This window comes from Garra rufa, chromosome 12 (genome assembly GCF_049309525.1).
Source record: "Garra rufa chromosome 12, GarRuf1.0, whole genome shotgun sequence".
NCBI classification, from domain to species: domain Eukaryota; kingdom Metazoa; phylum Chordata; class Actinopteri; order Cypriniformes; family Cyprinidae; genus Garra; species Garra rufa.
The window spans coordinates 43,422,457-43,439,703 of record NC_133372.1 but is presented as its reverse complement, the minus strand read 5'-3'; the positions used below and the strand labels follow the sequence as shown (position 1 = coordinate 43,439,703).

Here is a 17,247-nt window from a genome sequence, read left to right as displayed (position 1 = left end):
CCGTGACTACTTTCTTGAAAAACTTCCAGCGGCCAGAACTCTGACCAGGGAGGTGAACGCAGTGTGGGTCAGTGTGTATACACTATAGTGCTGATAAGGATTGAATACAGCTTCATGTCTTAAATGCTCGAACTATCCCTTTAAGACCACCTGAAATCATAATTAAGACTTTCTTAACCCCTAATAACACTGCAGTCATCAATGAAAATTAAGAGCTTTATTTTAGACTTTCACAAAACAACCCTTACACAAAATACGTTTATTTTAATTTTTTTTCCCCACCATGTTCGGGGCACAAGAATAATATTAGGAGACTAAATTAATATCAGCATATGAAGTATAATCGCCTCTTATTGTCTCTGAGAGAATGCACGTCAGATGCTGAAAGGACTGTCAGTTTTTACTTTCACTTTAACATATTGCGCAGTTTTCACGTTGCTTGTGTGATATTCATTGGCTCACCTCCATGGCTTAAAACATAAATATTTATAAAAATACAGTATATAGAAAAGACATATCTTTAAAATATTGTGACGTAACACCAACGTAAAGCCATTGTTTCTCACTCATCTGTGTCGATCTCTGCTCTCATCACTGCATGCACGACTGCAGACACACCCCCTCTTGAAATTTCGGCATTACAAGTTTTGCAAATCACTATCCGGGTCTTTCTCAGATATACTGAAATACGTCCACACCGCAGACGTGTTGCTTCAGACACGTGCAGGCTGCGGTTTCTGTTTGCATCAACATACTGTTTCGGCCGTGTTGTTTCGGTGATAAAAATCTTTCGGCTGAAAAACGAAAATGCACTTTTGGGCCATTTTCGGCCGAAAATTTTCGGTGGCTGAATATTCGGTGCATCCCTAAATTATACCAATTCTCTGACAAAATTTAATGATTAATAATATTAATAACTGTAATAAAACTACTAAAAATGAATGAATGAATCCATCCATCCATCCATCAATCAATACATCAAATCAATCAATCAAATCTAAAACTAATAAAAGTAATACCTGTCTATCTTTAGAAATCACCCAGGAACAATTCTATTTTTAAATAAGGTAAATGTATTAACTGCAATGCCAATAAACATTTTGTTAATCACTTTAACATAACCACAATAAAACCTATAAACTATAAATATAGAACTATATAAAACTGCAAAAACATTCTGTAAACCTCAAAGGATTTGTAAATATTTGTATGTCTCTAAAGTTGCACAATACAAACATAATCAATTAATAGAGCAGAAGCTGTACTGCTATTGGTTCAGAGTGTTTCTGTCGATGTGCAGGTGTGTGTCTACAGTAGAGTGTGTGAAGGAATCAAGCTCCGTACACTTTCTGACCCAGCGTTTCTCGGGCCGGCAGGGGTCACGAGGGTGTCGGAGGGCCGCCGTCCCCTTGGCCCCTTTAACGATGAGCAATGTCCTCCAATTAGAGACGTTGACAGCCCCTAAAGCGGCCAATCATTAATCACATGCCTGCCGTGCTTCTACCGCACAAAATCACTCTCTGATTTATGACTTCTCAGGCTTTACTGTTCCTCCTCTCTCTCATTGTACCTCTATTCCTCCTCTACTCATCCGGCCTGATATAACCGCGTCCTTCTGCACGCTGCCTAATCAATCAGCCGCAGAAGAGAGTCGCCGTGACCTTTCACTTATACAATGAAAAGGTTGTTACTGAGTATATGGTACATAAAAATACGGCGACGTGTATATTTGTGTCGCAGACAAGAATTTAGTTGATCAAAGGTTGCCCTCTCATAACTCATAAGGAGACTTCAGTATCAATATCGCCTCGTGTTTCTTCTAAAACAACTGATGTTTCTTTGACAAAATTCATCGATAAAGTTTTAAATTGACAAAATGACTTATTTAATGAATCTAAAAAAGCTTATTATGAAATATGTAATAAAATATCTCAATATACATAGTTGTGTGTATATATAGTTTTTACTGGCAAAGAAACTGCATTTAGCATTACTTTTTAAACAATATTTGAAATAAATAAATAAGCAAGCAAGCAATTGTCATATATGTAACAAAGAAAAAATATATATATATAGTTTTTGTTTTTATTTTTTTACTGGAAACAAAACTGCATTTACCATTTTTTATATATTTATTTTATATTATTAATAATAATAATAATAATAATAATAATAATACATGAATACCAGATTAACTCAAAATACTTCCTTTGTAGATTAGTATAAACATACTAGCATTACTTCTTTTATATATTACTTTTTATGATTACTTTTCATATAACAATAATAATAATAATTAAAATAAATTATAACAGTAAATAAATAAATAAAAATATTATAAATAAACAACAGTAAACATAAACATATTTCTTTAGTAGCTTAGTATAACCATACTAGTACTGATTTATATATTAATGTCTAATTAATTGTCATATAATAATACATACAATTAAATAAATATATAAATGTTATTAAACTATTTTATAATATAAGCTGTTAATCAATATTGAACACACATAACTTTTTAAAAATAATAATTTAATCCAAAATATACTACGTTACATATAGTATGTTAAAATACAATGTTACATATATATGGTAAAAATACAATAAATAAGTGAATAATGACAAATTAATTCAAAATACTTATTTTGTAGTTTATTATAACTATAATAGTATTACTAATTTATATAATAATTGTAATATGATAATAATAATGATGACGATGATAATAATTTAAAGAATAACAACATACATAGTGTTCAAATATTACATAACATTAATATATCATTTTAACAAATATTGAAAACACATAACTTTTGAAATAATAATGGATTAATGCAAGATTAATTGAAGATCAGGGGAAAAACACATTTTAGGCAAAACCTCTACAGCTATTACATAAATAAAAGCAGACAAGCACACAAAAACTAAGAGTTTTGAAGCAGCACAAAACAAATAAAAATATCTGTCACTTACAACATCCGAGTCGGCTTTGGAGTCGTAGTACTGGATGTCATTTTCCTAAAATGAAACAAAACAGGAATATTAGTGATGTGAACATTTATGTAAAAATTATCGCCTTGAGGACCGTTAATAACTTTCCAGCTCATGTCATTTTGATTCACCTGCCTCCTGTATTATAGTTTTCACATGAGACCAAAAAAGAAAAAAAAAGATCCTTATTACAGTAGCTCATTAGTTCCCCAAGAAAATAAAGCAATAATGAAATTACAGGGCTGTCCTGAGGCTGCTGTGGTGAGACAGTAATTGTCATTTGTTTTGATGCTGTCTGTTGGGCTTTTGTATTCACTGTTGCATGTGCATCGTATTTTTGGTTTGCTGAATTAGGGATTTGCTGCTGAATTAGACATTTGCTCACAAAGCAGAAAAACTAAGTCTTCTTTTAAAATAATAACTCACTGACTCTTGACATGAAACCTCAACCTGGCATTAGTTTCGACCAGATGATCACTAGAATCTTCTGTCAAAATGTTGATTTACTCATTATTATTTGATCAAAAACTCACCCTAACCTAACGTCAATATTTAAAGGTGCCATAGAATGCATTGATACAATATTTTTAATTGTTTTCTGATATCTACATAGAAGGTATATGGCATAGGAAAGGGTAAAAATTCTCCAGAAACGGTTTTACAGGTCCATTTACAACCCTAGGATTTGTCCCTAGAATGAAATGCTCAGTTATTACCTTATTTGGAAGATTCATGAATAATAATGATGAGCTCTGCTCTGATTGGCTGTTTCACAGAGCGGCTCATTTCAGTAGCTCGCACATGGAGGAAAATATATATTTAATCACGGAGCCTGAGCCACTATTAATATGGGGTTTATTGAAACTGCAGTTTTGAATGCACGATCATTTTACTTTCACTTTTGTGATTGCACATGCTCTGTGTAACATTATACTACAGCGGCAGTACTTACCACATATTTTATAAGTTTGGATGCTTGTTAATGATTCTCAGGATCTGTAAATCATTCACCACCGTCCACGCAGGCATCTCTCCGTTTATGTGGTAAGTGAAATCTTATGTACTGCAATGCAACAGGCTACTGCTAGCTTTAAGCTAAGTCCCTTCAGTGGCTGGCTTTATTTTATTAGAACGCCTTTTTCTTGCCTTTCTGAGTACAGACACCAACCCATCCCTGCAGTTAACATCTCCTGAACAACCTGGAAAATAACATTTATTCCTGTGATCTGCCATTTTCGCTATTGTCCTTGCTTTGTTTTTTTCACAATAGCCTACCTGCAGAACTTCTGACGATTGGGCGATGCAAATGTTGGGGGCGTACAGTAACTATTAACGATTGTGACTATTACTGTGATTGCGTCATAGTCTGTGTTATGTTGAAATTGGCCTATTTTTCAGTTGTCTTTTGCAAACACCAGATTTATATAAGGAGGAGGAAACAACGGTGTTTGAAACTCATGGTATGTCATGTTCATGTACAGAACTGTTATTATTCAACTACGCCAAAGTAAATAGAGTTTTCCATTCTATGGCAATGTGAAATCTCATATTAAACACTAACATATCTTTTCTCAAAAACATTTCTGTGAAATTAGTCTAATATTGGAAACGCTATAAAGTGTGCTTGAACTTTTTCCAAAAATAAGAGAAACATCCATGACAGAACAAGCTGAAATAGACCAAAGGATGCTCCCTAGAACCCTAGAAACATCCCGAACATAATTTGCCATATTTCAGAATAGAGAAGCATCCATTGGTTGTGTAAATGTGTGTGATGTGTATGGATCAGCATCAGTGCTGTAGTTTCTGTCAGTAGTGCTGTGCTGCTGTATGACTGACTGTAGTGTATGTCTGTTTCAGCTGATTTAGAGCAGCATGTTCATGTGTCTTGATGCCCAGCGGTGGGATGTCTCATGAGGGTCCATGTCTGCTCTCCTCCCTCTCTCGCATTCACTCAGGGGGATCATAACATGGGGAAAGGTGGTCAGCTTTCACTGCTTTCTCTACTGGCCTCTTGTTTTTTTTTTGTTTTTTTTGTTTTTCATTTGGAACAGCATATCATCACATTGCTTGCAGTATGTAAAATGTCTGCATGGAATGCACAAAATACTGTGCATATACTGCACTGGTGATCAAAAGTTTGGAATAATTAAGATTTTTACATTTTTTAAAAGAAGTCACTTCTGCTCAGCCTCACTACATTTTACTTTTTGTTTACTTTTCATAATGTAATTCATTTCTGTGGTGCAAAGCTGAATTTTCTGCATCATTACTGCAGTCTTCAGTGTCACATGATCCTTCAGAAACATGTTGATTTGCTGCTCAAGAAATGTTATTATATTATAAACATTGTGTTACAAACAGTTGTGCTGCTTCACCACTATTATTATTATTAAACACACACATACACACACACACACACACACACACACACACACACACACACACACACACACACATACATATACATACATATATATACATACACACACACACACACACACACACACACACACACACACACACACACACACACACACACACACACATATACATATATATATATATATATATCAAAGAATCCAGAAAAAAATTATACAGTTAACAAAACATCAATACATTTTTTTTATATTTATTATAATAATAATTAACTAAGTAACAATAATAAAGAATCAAATCAGCATATTAGAACGATTTCTGAAGGATCATGTGACACTGAAGACTGGAGTAATGATACTGAAAATTCAGCTTTGCACACAGAAAAAATATTTTAAAATATATTTACAAAGAAAACTATTATTTTAAATTGTAAAAAATATTTCACAATTTTACTGTTTTTTCTGTATTTTTAATCACATAAATGCAGCCTTGGTGAGCAGAACCATTCAAAAACATTAAAACATTCAAATTATATATTCCAATAAATGTTTGACCACTAGCATAGTATGTACATCTAATAATAATTAAACTTGACTTTATATTTTCAAAGTCACAAATGAGTCCAAACAATATTAGCATTAGTGATTTTAAATTAGTGTTTTTTTTTTAGCATCTCCTTCTTAACTTTTTTAGAATGGAAGAAAGTTTTAATTAGATATGTTATAACTGTACTTATTTTAACTAGATGCCACTTGCAGACTTACACAAGATGCAACACAATGAGATCATATAACAGTGTATGAGCTACCGTTTGATACATTTAGAAACATACTGCATAATGCATACAGCAGAGTACACTATATAACGCATACTGCACACATTTTTTTAATATATGCATGATACATAATACATATGCATGAACAGTTCAGTGACTGCAGTCATTTTACATCAATGCACTATTTAAATTTGTCTTAATAATGTTCGTTAGTGCAGTTAATATGTCAGAGATATTAAAAATTGGAGCAGATATGGAAATGCATATGTACTCTATGAATTAAAAAAAAACTAAGCAGTTTGCATACTGCAGAAACAGAATGAGTAATATGTTAGAATGCGATTCCAAAATAGCCTGTTTCACTCTGGTTCTCTGTCCATGCCAGTTCTATTCCTGTCTCTCTCTCCAGTGCCAATCCAAACAAACCAGACGCCAACACCACAGTAACAACAACAGCGCCTGAGCTGGTCACAAGGCAGCGGTCAAAAACGCTGACAAATCTACACAACCCTGCAACACACACACGCAGCTCACAGCAGCATCTCCCAAGATTCTGTCAGGAGATCAACAGATAGAGACAGAAATAGAGCGAGAGAAAGTTCCATTCCTTTAAATCAAAAAGCCAGTCAATCGTGAGCGATGACCTCCCGCCCTCTCCAAACCTCTCTTCCGGCCCCTCTGGGTCTCTCAGGACAGGAACGCTGCGCATCTAAAGCTCCTTTCCACAAGAATCCCAAATGCACAACACACTCCTGCCGCCAATGTCATTCTAGAAAAATCAGTGCCTTTTCTATTCCAAAAATTTATAGAGTAAATCAAATATTAGACAGAATGTCTTTATGCTTTAAATGACAATGTTTCATCTTAATGGGATTTTAAGAAATTAATGAATGCCTTAAAGGATGCCTTCAGTTCAAGGTCATGATGATTCAGGATGTTTAGTAGAAAGATAATTTCATTCTGATATTTTTTATTTTTATTTTATCACACAAAAAAACATAATAACAGGGTTTAAAGTTGGAGATTTTCTGACATATCTAACAAAAAATAAACCTAATGTAGACCTTGATGAAGTAATGTGATGCAATGATGAAAAATATGATTTTATGAAACTATATTTAAATATTTTTGATTATTGGCAGCATTGTTTTAATTACATTTTATTATACATCATCTCTTTTCATTGTAGTTTTAGTTAAAGTTTTAGTAATTTTGTCATTATTATGTTTATTATTGTTATTATTTATTTATTTATTTTAAATATTTCTATATAGGTTTTTATTATTAAAACAATAATAGTTTATTGATAAATCGCAATACTGAACCATAATATATGAGTATGATAATCCATTATAGCTAAACCATGGTATTTAATTCTGGTTAAAAAATATTACCATTAACTAAAACTAAAAAAAAAAAAAAAAAAAAAAAAAAAAAAAAAAAACACTATACTAAAAAAACTGAAACAAAATGTACACACATTATCATTTCATTTTGATTAGAATGAGTTGAAATACTAAAACTAATCAAACTAAATAAACTTAAAATGAAAAATATTATTATTTTAATACTAAAAAACCTATATTGAGACATTTAAAATAAATAAATAATGATAATAACAACAATAATTAATAATGAAAAAACAAACAAAATTACTAAAATTTTAACAGAAATTAAAATAAAATATAAAATAAGATGCAATTTAAACACCACCACAAAAAAAAAAAAAAAAAAAAAAAAAAAAAAATATATATATATATATATATTTGAAAATATAAATTAAATATATAAATACAATTAAAATATATGAAAAAATTGGGATTTTAATAATAATATTTACAAAATCTTATGTTTAAATATTACATATATTTATTAACCATACCTTATAATACTATTTTAATATACATCTATACCCTATAAATACATTAATCTTTATAAAAAAGAATAAATTAAAAATACAGTATCTATAAAGATAGTACACACACATATACACGTGAAACTATTTAAATATTTTAACCAGTTATTTTGAAAATAAAAATACATATTTTGAATTATTTATTTATTAAAAAAAATGTATATATTTAAGTCTTTTAATAATATACTGTCAACTAAAACCTACAAAAATGACTGTATGTGCATGAAAAAAGCAAGGCAAGGAAAGACAGACCAGGAAAAATGATTATTTTGTAAAGTGTTATACCGAATTTATGCTCACACGCTTTGTTTATACCAGTGCACAGCAAAACAAACAGTTAAATTCATTATTTACACATATGTTAATAAGGCACATGTGTTGTAGAATGACCCTATAGTGTGCAAAGGTCATACGCTCTCTGAGGGGTTTAAAGGATGGATCGGGACGACAGAGAAAGAGACTAGGATGAAAATGGACAGAAAATGAAAGAGAAGACAGAATGAGGAGCAATAAGAACTGAAGCGAGAAAACAGGAGCAACTGATAGAGAGGAGAGAAGAGGAGAGGATGGGCAGCAGTAGACTCTATTAATAGAAGTTCTCTGCAGAGACAATCCCTCTGGCGGAGTGTGGGTGTCTCTAGTGAGCCAGTGGGCTGCAGTGTGTGTGTGTGTGTGTGTGTGTGTGTGTGTGTGTGTGTGTGTGTGAGAGAGAGAGAACTGTAAACATGCGAACTGTGGTCTTACAGTTGTACTCAGCACAAGTGGTCTTTCCTCACACACCTGTGTTCAACACACTAACACACCTGTCTAACACTAAGAATGTACTACAGACATGTACATAGCATAATGTTAAAGGCTCTCATATTACTAAAAAACAGGTACGATCATGCTCATACTAATATATTTTTGTGATTAATTTGAATTTAATTTAGCTATTTTCTTTTTTGTTTATTGGATGATTGGGTAATTAGTTAACTAATTATGTTAGGTGTGATGGATAATGTTGATAATAATTGCACTCTTCTGTGCACTTGTTTGCCTGACGAACCCTTAGGGTGGAAGTGTTGATTTTAATAAAATTTGATTTTTGGGAGCAGCCGTGGCAGTGCACAGATTTTCATTTTTATTTTCAGTTTATTTAGTTTTAGTAATTTTAGTATTTCAACTTATTCTAAACAAAATGAGAAATTTGGCTTTGGCAACTAACTAAATAAAAATAAGTTAACATTTTTTACATTTTATTTTATTTAAGTAATTTTTTTTTTCAAGCAATTCATTTTTTATCATTTTATTTTTAGTTAACATTTCTAAAATCTTTAGTTAATGTTTATTTTATTTCAAGTAATTATTGTATTGTTTTTTTATTGTTGACCCTGAATTAAATACCATGGTTTAGCTATAATCGATTATAATACTTCTATACTATGGTTTAATAATAAAAAAAAACTACTATAACTTTTACTTTCTCCAGATCATATTTCTATTTTTATTTACTTAATAATAATTTTATTTACTTACTTATTTATAATTAATTATTATTTTAATAATAAATAATAATTTTAATAATAAAAACCAATAAATAATAATAATATTAATAATAATGACAAAACAAACAAAATTATTTAAACATGAACTAAAATTAAATCAAAATTACAATAATATAATTATATTACTAAGATGCTGTAACAATTACTTTTCCAGGTCATATTTCACCACCACCAAAAAAAAAAAGATTTTTTGAATTTAAATTTTTACTGTAGTATTATGTCTGTACCAACTAGGCGAAACATTACATTAAATTACATTTTATAAATTATTTTCTATATTGTAATATTACAATATTAAATAATATAAATTACATATTAATTGTATTAATTAATATGTATTATTTTAAATCCAATCGTATAATATTCGTATTTATTTACATATTATTTTATATTATTTATACATTTACAATTGAATTTTTTTTATATAACATTATGCTAATAAATTATAACACAGACTAGAGAGAAATAGCTAAAACATAATTTAAAAAATATTTTTTTATATATCTATTTTCATATTTATTTCATTAATATGTGTTACATTTAAATGTATTATATTCTTATTTATATTCTAAATATTTTATAATATAAAAAGATGATTATATTATATTTCATTATATTATAATACAGACCGAAACAGACTACTGGTCATATCATTTATACAGTTTTCAGGCCAATTATAAGTGCCCCTCAATATCCACACCCGATACTGATTCTATCCTAAAACCATTACCTATGTGGGATTTGATTCGAAATTAGAAATTCTAATCAACTCCAAAAATAGGTGTTAAAAATGACTCAGCAGAATATGAATTAGGAATCACTCCTGTATGCGAGTACAGTAAGTTTTCCCTGGATACTCGAGTCCATCGCGTCCCTCAGGCTGCGGGCCCCATCTGTTATGACCGGTCTGTTTCTCATCTGCACCCTGCTTCAACTCCCTCCATCCCTTCACAATAAACACACATTCATACACATGCCTATTTATAGCTTTCTGGCTTATAACAAGAAAAATAAAATCAAACTTTAATTTAGCAGAGTATAACATTACAGACTACAAGGATGGATGATGTTCATTTAGAAAATACCACAAATCAATTCCAACGCGTTATGCCCAACAGATACGCAAATGCACTGAATCAGCCTCCGTTTTACTAATTTAAATTGATTGCACAAATAAAATTGTGACGAAATGCTTAAGAATTGTGTTGCATTAACTCATTTTAATTAACTAGACCCAAACAAGCGGCAAATCCATTGTTCATTGTGTGCATTTGCCCTGCCAAAGCACTTGCAGCTTGGCTGCGTGCAAATCAAATGTAGTAAAATGATGACAGTCAATAAAACAATTGAAAAAAAAAAAAGGCAAAAACAAATGAAATATCAACAGAGTTTCCGTTCAGCGCTCCTCTGTCTGTGATTACAGCCGGGCTACCGGCGGTCAGCTTCTGTTGCTATAGAAACAAGCATCTTTGTTCCACATCCATAATAATGCTGATTTGTCCTTTCATTTCAGCGTGTTTCACCTTCTTGTCATTTCGCTCACTCTCGGATTCGACAGGTGGGTCATACAGATGTAAAAATTCTGCCATCATTTAGTCGCCCTCATGTTGTTCCTGTCAGAAACACAGCTTTCTTTTGTTAAAGGAGACGTAAGGTCCAACAACGACACCTCAGTGTAAAAGCAGAACAGCCTCGTCTTTTTTCCACAGAAGAAAGGTTTGGAAAAACATCACAGAGAGCAAATAATGACAATTTACCTTTCTTAACTAGTTAAGCTGCTTGTTGTTTCATGCTTGACCGGCGTAGCTGTGATAGATGACTAGGGATTTTTTTCTACCAGCAGGGGGAGATGTATTAATCAGCAGACACTTGTTACATTCAGAACAGCATACTGCCATACTAACTCTCGATTATATAGTTAAACTGACTTGATACATTCACTAAAATGTGTAGAATATGACTAGTGCACATTATCCTATGATGCAATGCACTTGTTCTCATTCTTGAGTCATTAATTGATCACATATATTTATTTCCCCCCAAAACCATGCAAAATATCTTGCTGAATAAAAAAAAAGATATGTACGTATATATATATATATATATAGTATATGTACGTATATATATATATATAGTATATAGTATAAGTATATTTAAAATATCATATAAATATCTTGCTGTATTAAAAAGAGCATGCTATTCTCTAAAATGTTTAATATAATGTTTAAATGTTAAATATAATTGGATAAATAAGACATTTTAAAAGTAAATTTAAAAATGTTAAAAGATTAAAACGTTTTACACATACAAAACAAAATGCAAAAGAAATTAACTGAATTAAAAAAGCATGCTATTTTCAGAAATGTCTAATATAATTACTTGATCTTGACTGCTAAGACATTTTACACTTTTCCAAAAAAATAAATAAAATAAATTGTAAATACATTTCAAATAACATATCTTGCCAAATTTACAATTTATAAATGATATGCTATTCTCTGAAATTATTAATAGAATTATTTGACCAGACTTTGAAGCGTTAAGACATTTTACATAAAAAAGTAACAAAAAAAATCCAGAATTTTAAAAAGATTTAAAATAAATAGTTGTTCAACTAAATAAATGGTACACTACCAGTCAATTGTTTCTGAACAGTAAGATTTTTACTGTTTTTTTTAAAGAAGTCTCTTTTGCTCTCCAAGCCTGAATTTATTTTAAATGCTTAAATGTTTTTTTATTAACAGCAATTCAGAATATTAGAATGATTTCTGAAGGAGTAATGATGCTGAAAATTTTGCTTTGATCACAGGAATGAATTACATTTTCAAATATATTGAAATAATAAACAGTTATTTTGAATTGTAAAAATATTTAAAAATTTTACTTTTTGTCATACTCACATAAATGCAGACACGGTGAGGAGAAAAGACTTTATAAAATGAAAAATCTTCCTGTTCAAAAACTTTTGACCAGTAGTGTCCATGTATATGTCTGATATAAAACACAGTAGACAGTATTTATCAATTAATACCTACTCAGTATCAATTAATACACATGGACCCAAATGAACACATCTTTCATCTTTCAAAGGCTCTTTTGAATACGACTCAACTCATTTCATCATCTCCATCCCCATACATTCACAGCAGCCTTTCATGACGGCCTCAGACACTTTGACATTTAAATTACAAACGATCTCTGTGTTATCCATGGAGACAGCTTAGAACGGAGCCCGTATCTCCTCCAGACACACACTAATTAGTTTATAATTACAGCACACACACACACAGACGCCGTACCCCCCGATCTGATCTTTAAAACACACATTGCACAGTACGCAACCCATTTATTTAAGGAATCTGATGGGTTTACAAGTGAAATGGGATATTCACCTAGAATATGAGAGGGAAATTCACTAGATTTGATTTTATCCATCACAGATTGATCAGATTTCAATCTGGGAACAAAAGATTTAGAGGTGGAGCAAGTATTATTGCTTCTGTGCGTTGTTAAATGCAAAACTGTGTCATTAAAACTTCAATATCAATCACAAATTGATTGGATGATGAGTGTCTCTGTATCAGGGTTATTATTGTTAACTAAAAATGTTCAATAAAGCTGAAAATACTTGAAAAAGTGTATATGTTAGATTCAAGGTAGATTCATCTACAAAACTACAATAATGTGCATCAATAATTATAAAACCAGAATTGTTGTATGAAAGTAATCTGGGTATATTAATAGAAAGGGCATAAGCAATAGATTCAGAGGTGGTGTACAAATAAAATGCATTTTTTCATCACAAAAATAATAATAGTATATTAAATATTTATAGTTTAAAATAAGTAGGATTATATATTTAATATTTAAAATTAGATTTAAGGAAATATTAAATATACAAAATACACATAGAATAAAATAACGTGTGTATATATATATATATATATATATATATATATATATATATATATATATATATGTGTGTGTGTGTGTGTGTGTGTGTGTGTGTGTGTGTGTGTGTGTGTGTGCGTGTGTGCGTGTGCGCATATACACACACACACACACACACACACACACACACACAAAAGTTTTCTGTTTAATTTAATTGCATTTTTTATTGCATTTTTTACAGTTTTAAAATTTGCCACTATCCTAGGTTTTGCCCTTTTGTCAGTAATAACTTTTTACTCATTTAAAACACAATACAATTTAATATGCTCTCTTATTCTTTTATATATTTGAATATGTACAAGCCAGAATAAGCATGTTGTTTGAATTTTTACATAAATATTCTGTTACACTGAATGACAAAGTAACATTATTTCGACAAATTTTGACATTTTATTCTCCAAAAACATACTTGAAACCTTAAAAGTAGACACTTTACTTACATTTAATGTCTTTCTATGGACATAAAATCACTTTTGTAAATTTCTTTTTTTTACATTAACCCATATATATCCCATTTTGGTGTTCACATTGAATAACAAAATTGATTTTCTATACATAGAAAGCCTATTAAATGCAAGTAAAATGTCTTCTTTAATGTTTTAAATAACTTTCATAAAAATAAAACGTAAAAATATGGGTAAATTAATGTTTCAACATCATTCAGCATAATACATTTGTGTAAAAATGAAACAAAATTCTTTTTCTGACCTGTACTTATTTAAATATATAAAATAAAAAGTGATCTAAATACTAAATTTGCTTATATTTTAAATCATTAAAAACTTGTTGACAAATAGGTAAAACCTAGTGGTTTGAAGGATAGTGGCAAAGATTAAATCTATGGGTTCGACTTTCGGTTTGTAAATGTGTTTCTACATGCCAATAAGAGAGATGTGTGATTTCTTTAGATTTAATGTGCATGGACAAATTGTTTACAATAAAACCAAGAACATTTGAAGAAAGTAAACAGGGCCAATTCTGATTTCACACCGAGAAGCGATTCATCTTCAACCTCGATTGCGTTAAGTTTAAAGCGGCTGTGTTTGTCTCACACGAGCACTGACGGATGATCTATAGCGTTTGGCACGGAGCAGGAATTACTCCTGGAATATGACTGCGCCACATCCCTGTCAGAAAAACTTCAATAGTGCAGATCCGCTCGTGTTTAAAGTGTAACATGCAGTTGTTTTCTGTTTCCTGAATATATCAGTGCATGCGTTATTCTGTCTGACAGACGACTCGTCTATAGATTGTAGTGGTGGGCGTCTGAAAGAAAGACAAAGTGACAGGAAGGCAGAGAAAAAGTGAGATTTGCTCACTCATACAGTAGATGATCTTGTTGGTCTTGCACTCAGAGAGCCCGAGTTCACATCAAAACCCATTAGATTTACTCATTACACACAGGACAGCTAAGATAGAGAAAGACAGAGATGTGAATGTATCGAATCCTCAAAGAAAAAGGTCTGGTTTAACTTTTCAGCACTTTGTAAGCCATCTATCTTCTAGTCTCAGCGCTTCACTAATCATACGTATCACACTTATTTGGTGTTATATGTGACCCTGGACCACAAAACCAGTCTTAAGTAGCACAGGTATATTTGAAGCAAGTAAAGATCATGTTTCATGAAGATATTTGGTAAATTTCTTACCATAAATATATAAAACCTTAATTTTTTATTTGTAATATGCATGCCAAGAACTTAATTTGGACAACTTTAAAGGTGATTTTCTCATTACGTAGATTTTTTTTTAACCCTCGGATTCCAGATTTTCAAGTAGTCATATCTCGACCAAATCTTGTCCTATCCTAATTCATACATCAATGGAAAGCTAATTGATTCAGATAAATCTCAGTTTAAAAAAAATATACACTTATGACTGGTTTTGTGGTCCAGGGTCACATATATTTATTTGAAAAATACTAGCAATTTCTGGGGGTAAATTGTTTCTAAACCATTTTTCTAGTGCAATTTATGTTAATATTTTGAATTACAGTGCATTCAATTTTTTTACATTTTGTGTTTTTACTTCAATTTTAGTGGCAGGCTGTTGTTTTAAATAAGAATATTCTTCTTAAGTGACTTTATTAGTTTCTATATCTCGTTTTTCAAGTTAAAAGATAAAAAAAATAGCTCATACATAAGTAACTTAAAAAATATTTTTGTTTATTTTATTTCAGTTAATGTTGATTTTATTTTGGATTTTTTTTTAGTCATTTATAATGGTAATAACCTTGGCACTAGATTTGGAAGTTTACCAGGTTATCACCTCAAAAACACTCTCAACTGAGGCATTAAGCAGCAACTAAACAAGTTCAATACTCAAAACTCAATATTCTGCTTGGTTTTCCAGGTTATGTCAGTGAAATAATCAGTATTTATTACACATAGGCCCGGATTCACAGACAGGGCTTAGACTAAGCCAGGATTAGGCCACATTTCAATTAGGACATTTAGTCGTTTTTATAAACGTGCTTAGAAAAAAAACATTACTGGTGTGCATCTTGAGACAAAACAAAGTGAGTGATATATTTTAAGATCAGTTTGTGCTTTTCTTTCAGTTGAAACCGCTCAGAACATTTATTGTAGTCTAGGACTACACTTAAAAAAAAGGTGCTTTAAAAGTTTTTTCAGAGTGATGCCATAGAAGAACCATTTTTGGTTGCACAATGAACCATTCAGTTAAAGGTTCTTTAAAGAACCATCTCTTTCTTACCTTTTTATAATCTGAAGAAGAAGTTGAAGGTTCTTTATGGAACCATTTAACCCTTGTGCGTTAAAAAAAAAGTTACACATAGGTAAAAATATCCATGTTCAAAAACTGTCATAAAAGTATGATTTAATAATTTTTTTTCTACTTTCACTGATGTCGACTTTTTAACCAGCATCAGTTCTATCCATAGATACCAAACATTCATTAATTTTAATTTTTTAAATGCTGGTTTGTTTACATAATGCCACAGGTGTTTTTTTTATGAAAAAATGAAAAATAGTAGTTAATTTCCATATACTAAATGCTAAGCAGAATTTTTTTTTGCTTATTAGATTCTTGGATATGTCAGTGAAGAACAACAGCCTTAATTTTGAGGCATTTATATTTGTTATGTAGTGTTATTTTTTTTAAAAAATTTTAATGTATATGCCAAATTTGAAAAAAGTAAAAAATGGTAAAAATGTAAAATTGGAAGCCTTGCCGATAGAATGATTGCCTATTAGCAAATATTGCATCATTTTATTGTCAAATGGCCCTGGGCTAAAAAATTGCAGTTTTAATGGGTTTCAATGTGGACATTTTTGTTCTTAAGGTCCTGAGTGTGAGTATTTTTTGTACAGAGGGTAAATTAGATTTTTTGAAGGAAATGGTGAAATATTAAAATTTCAATAAAAATAAACACCTGAGCCAAAATGTATGCAGTTGGCATTAACACAGGCACACTTATAACAAAAAACAAAACTGAAATGGACAAAAATGTCCATAAGGTCGCACAAGGGTTAAACATGGCATCGTAAAGCACCTTTATTTTTAAGAGGGATAGTGTCCAGGAAACCTGTTTGGAAATCATTTATAACTGATTTGATTTGCAATTCCATTTCTTCACATTAAGTGACAAATGAATAAAACTTTATAGACAATATGATAAACGTTCACAATCCATTTAAGCATCTGTAATTTGGGGTGTATCT

At 30.8% G+C, this 17,247-nt stretch overlaps 1 protein-coding gene across 1 annotated transcript in view; it reads right to left on the bottom strand.

The window, feature by feature from the left end:
• LOC141347621 (plakophilin-1-like) overlaps positions 1 to 17,247 on the bottom strand; it is a 29,238-nt gene that overhangs the window by 8,374 nt on the left and 3,617 nt on the right. Inside the window, exons 2-3 of the mRNA XM_073852608.1 lie at positions 2,976 to 3,024; positions 1,355 to 1,461 (exon numbers count right to left, since the gene is read on the bottom strand). Of these exons, the coding sequence (XP_073708709.1) occupies positions 1,355 to 1,461; positions 2,976 to 3,024 (156 nt within the window). The remainder of the gene's footprint in view (positions 1 to 1,354; positions 1,462 to 2,975; positions 3,025 to 17,247) is intronic.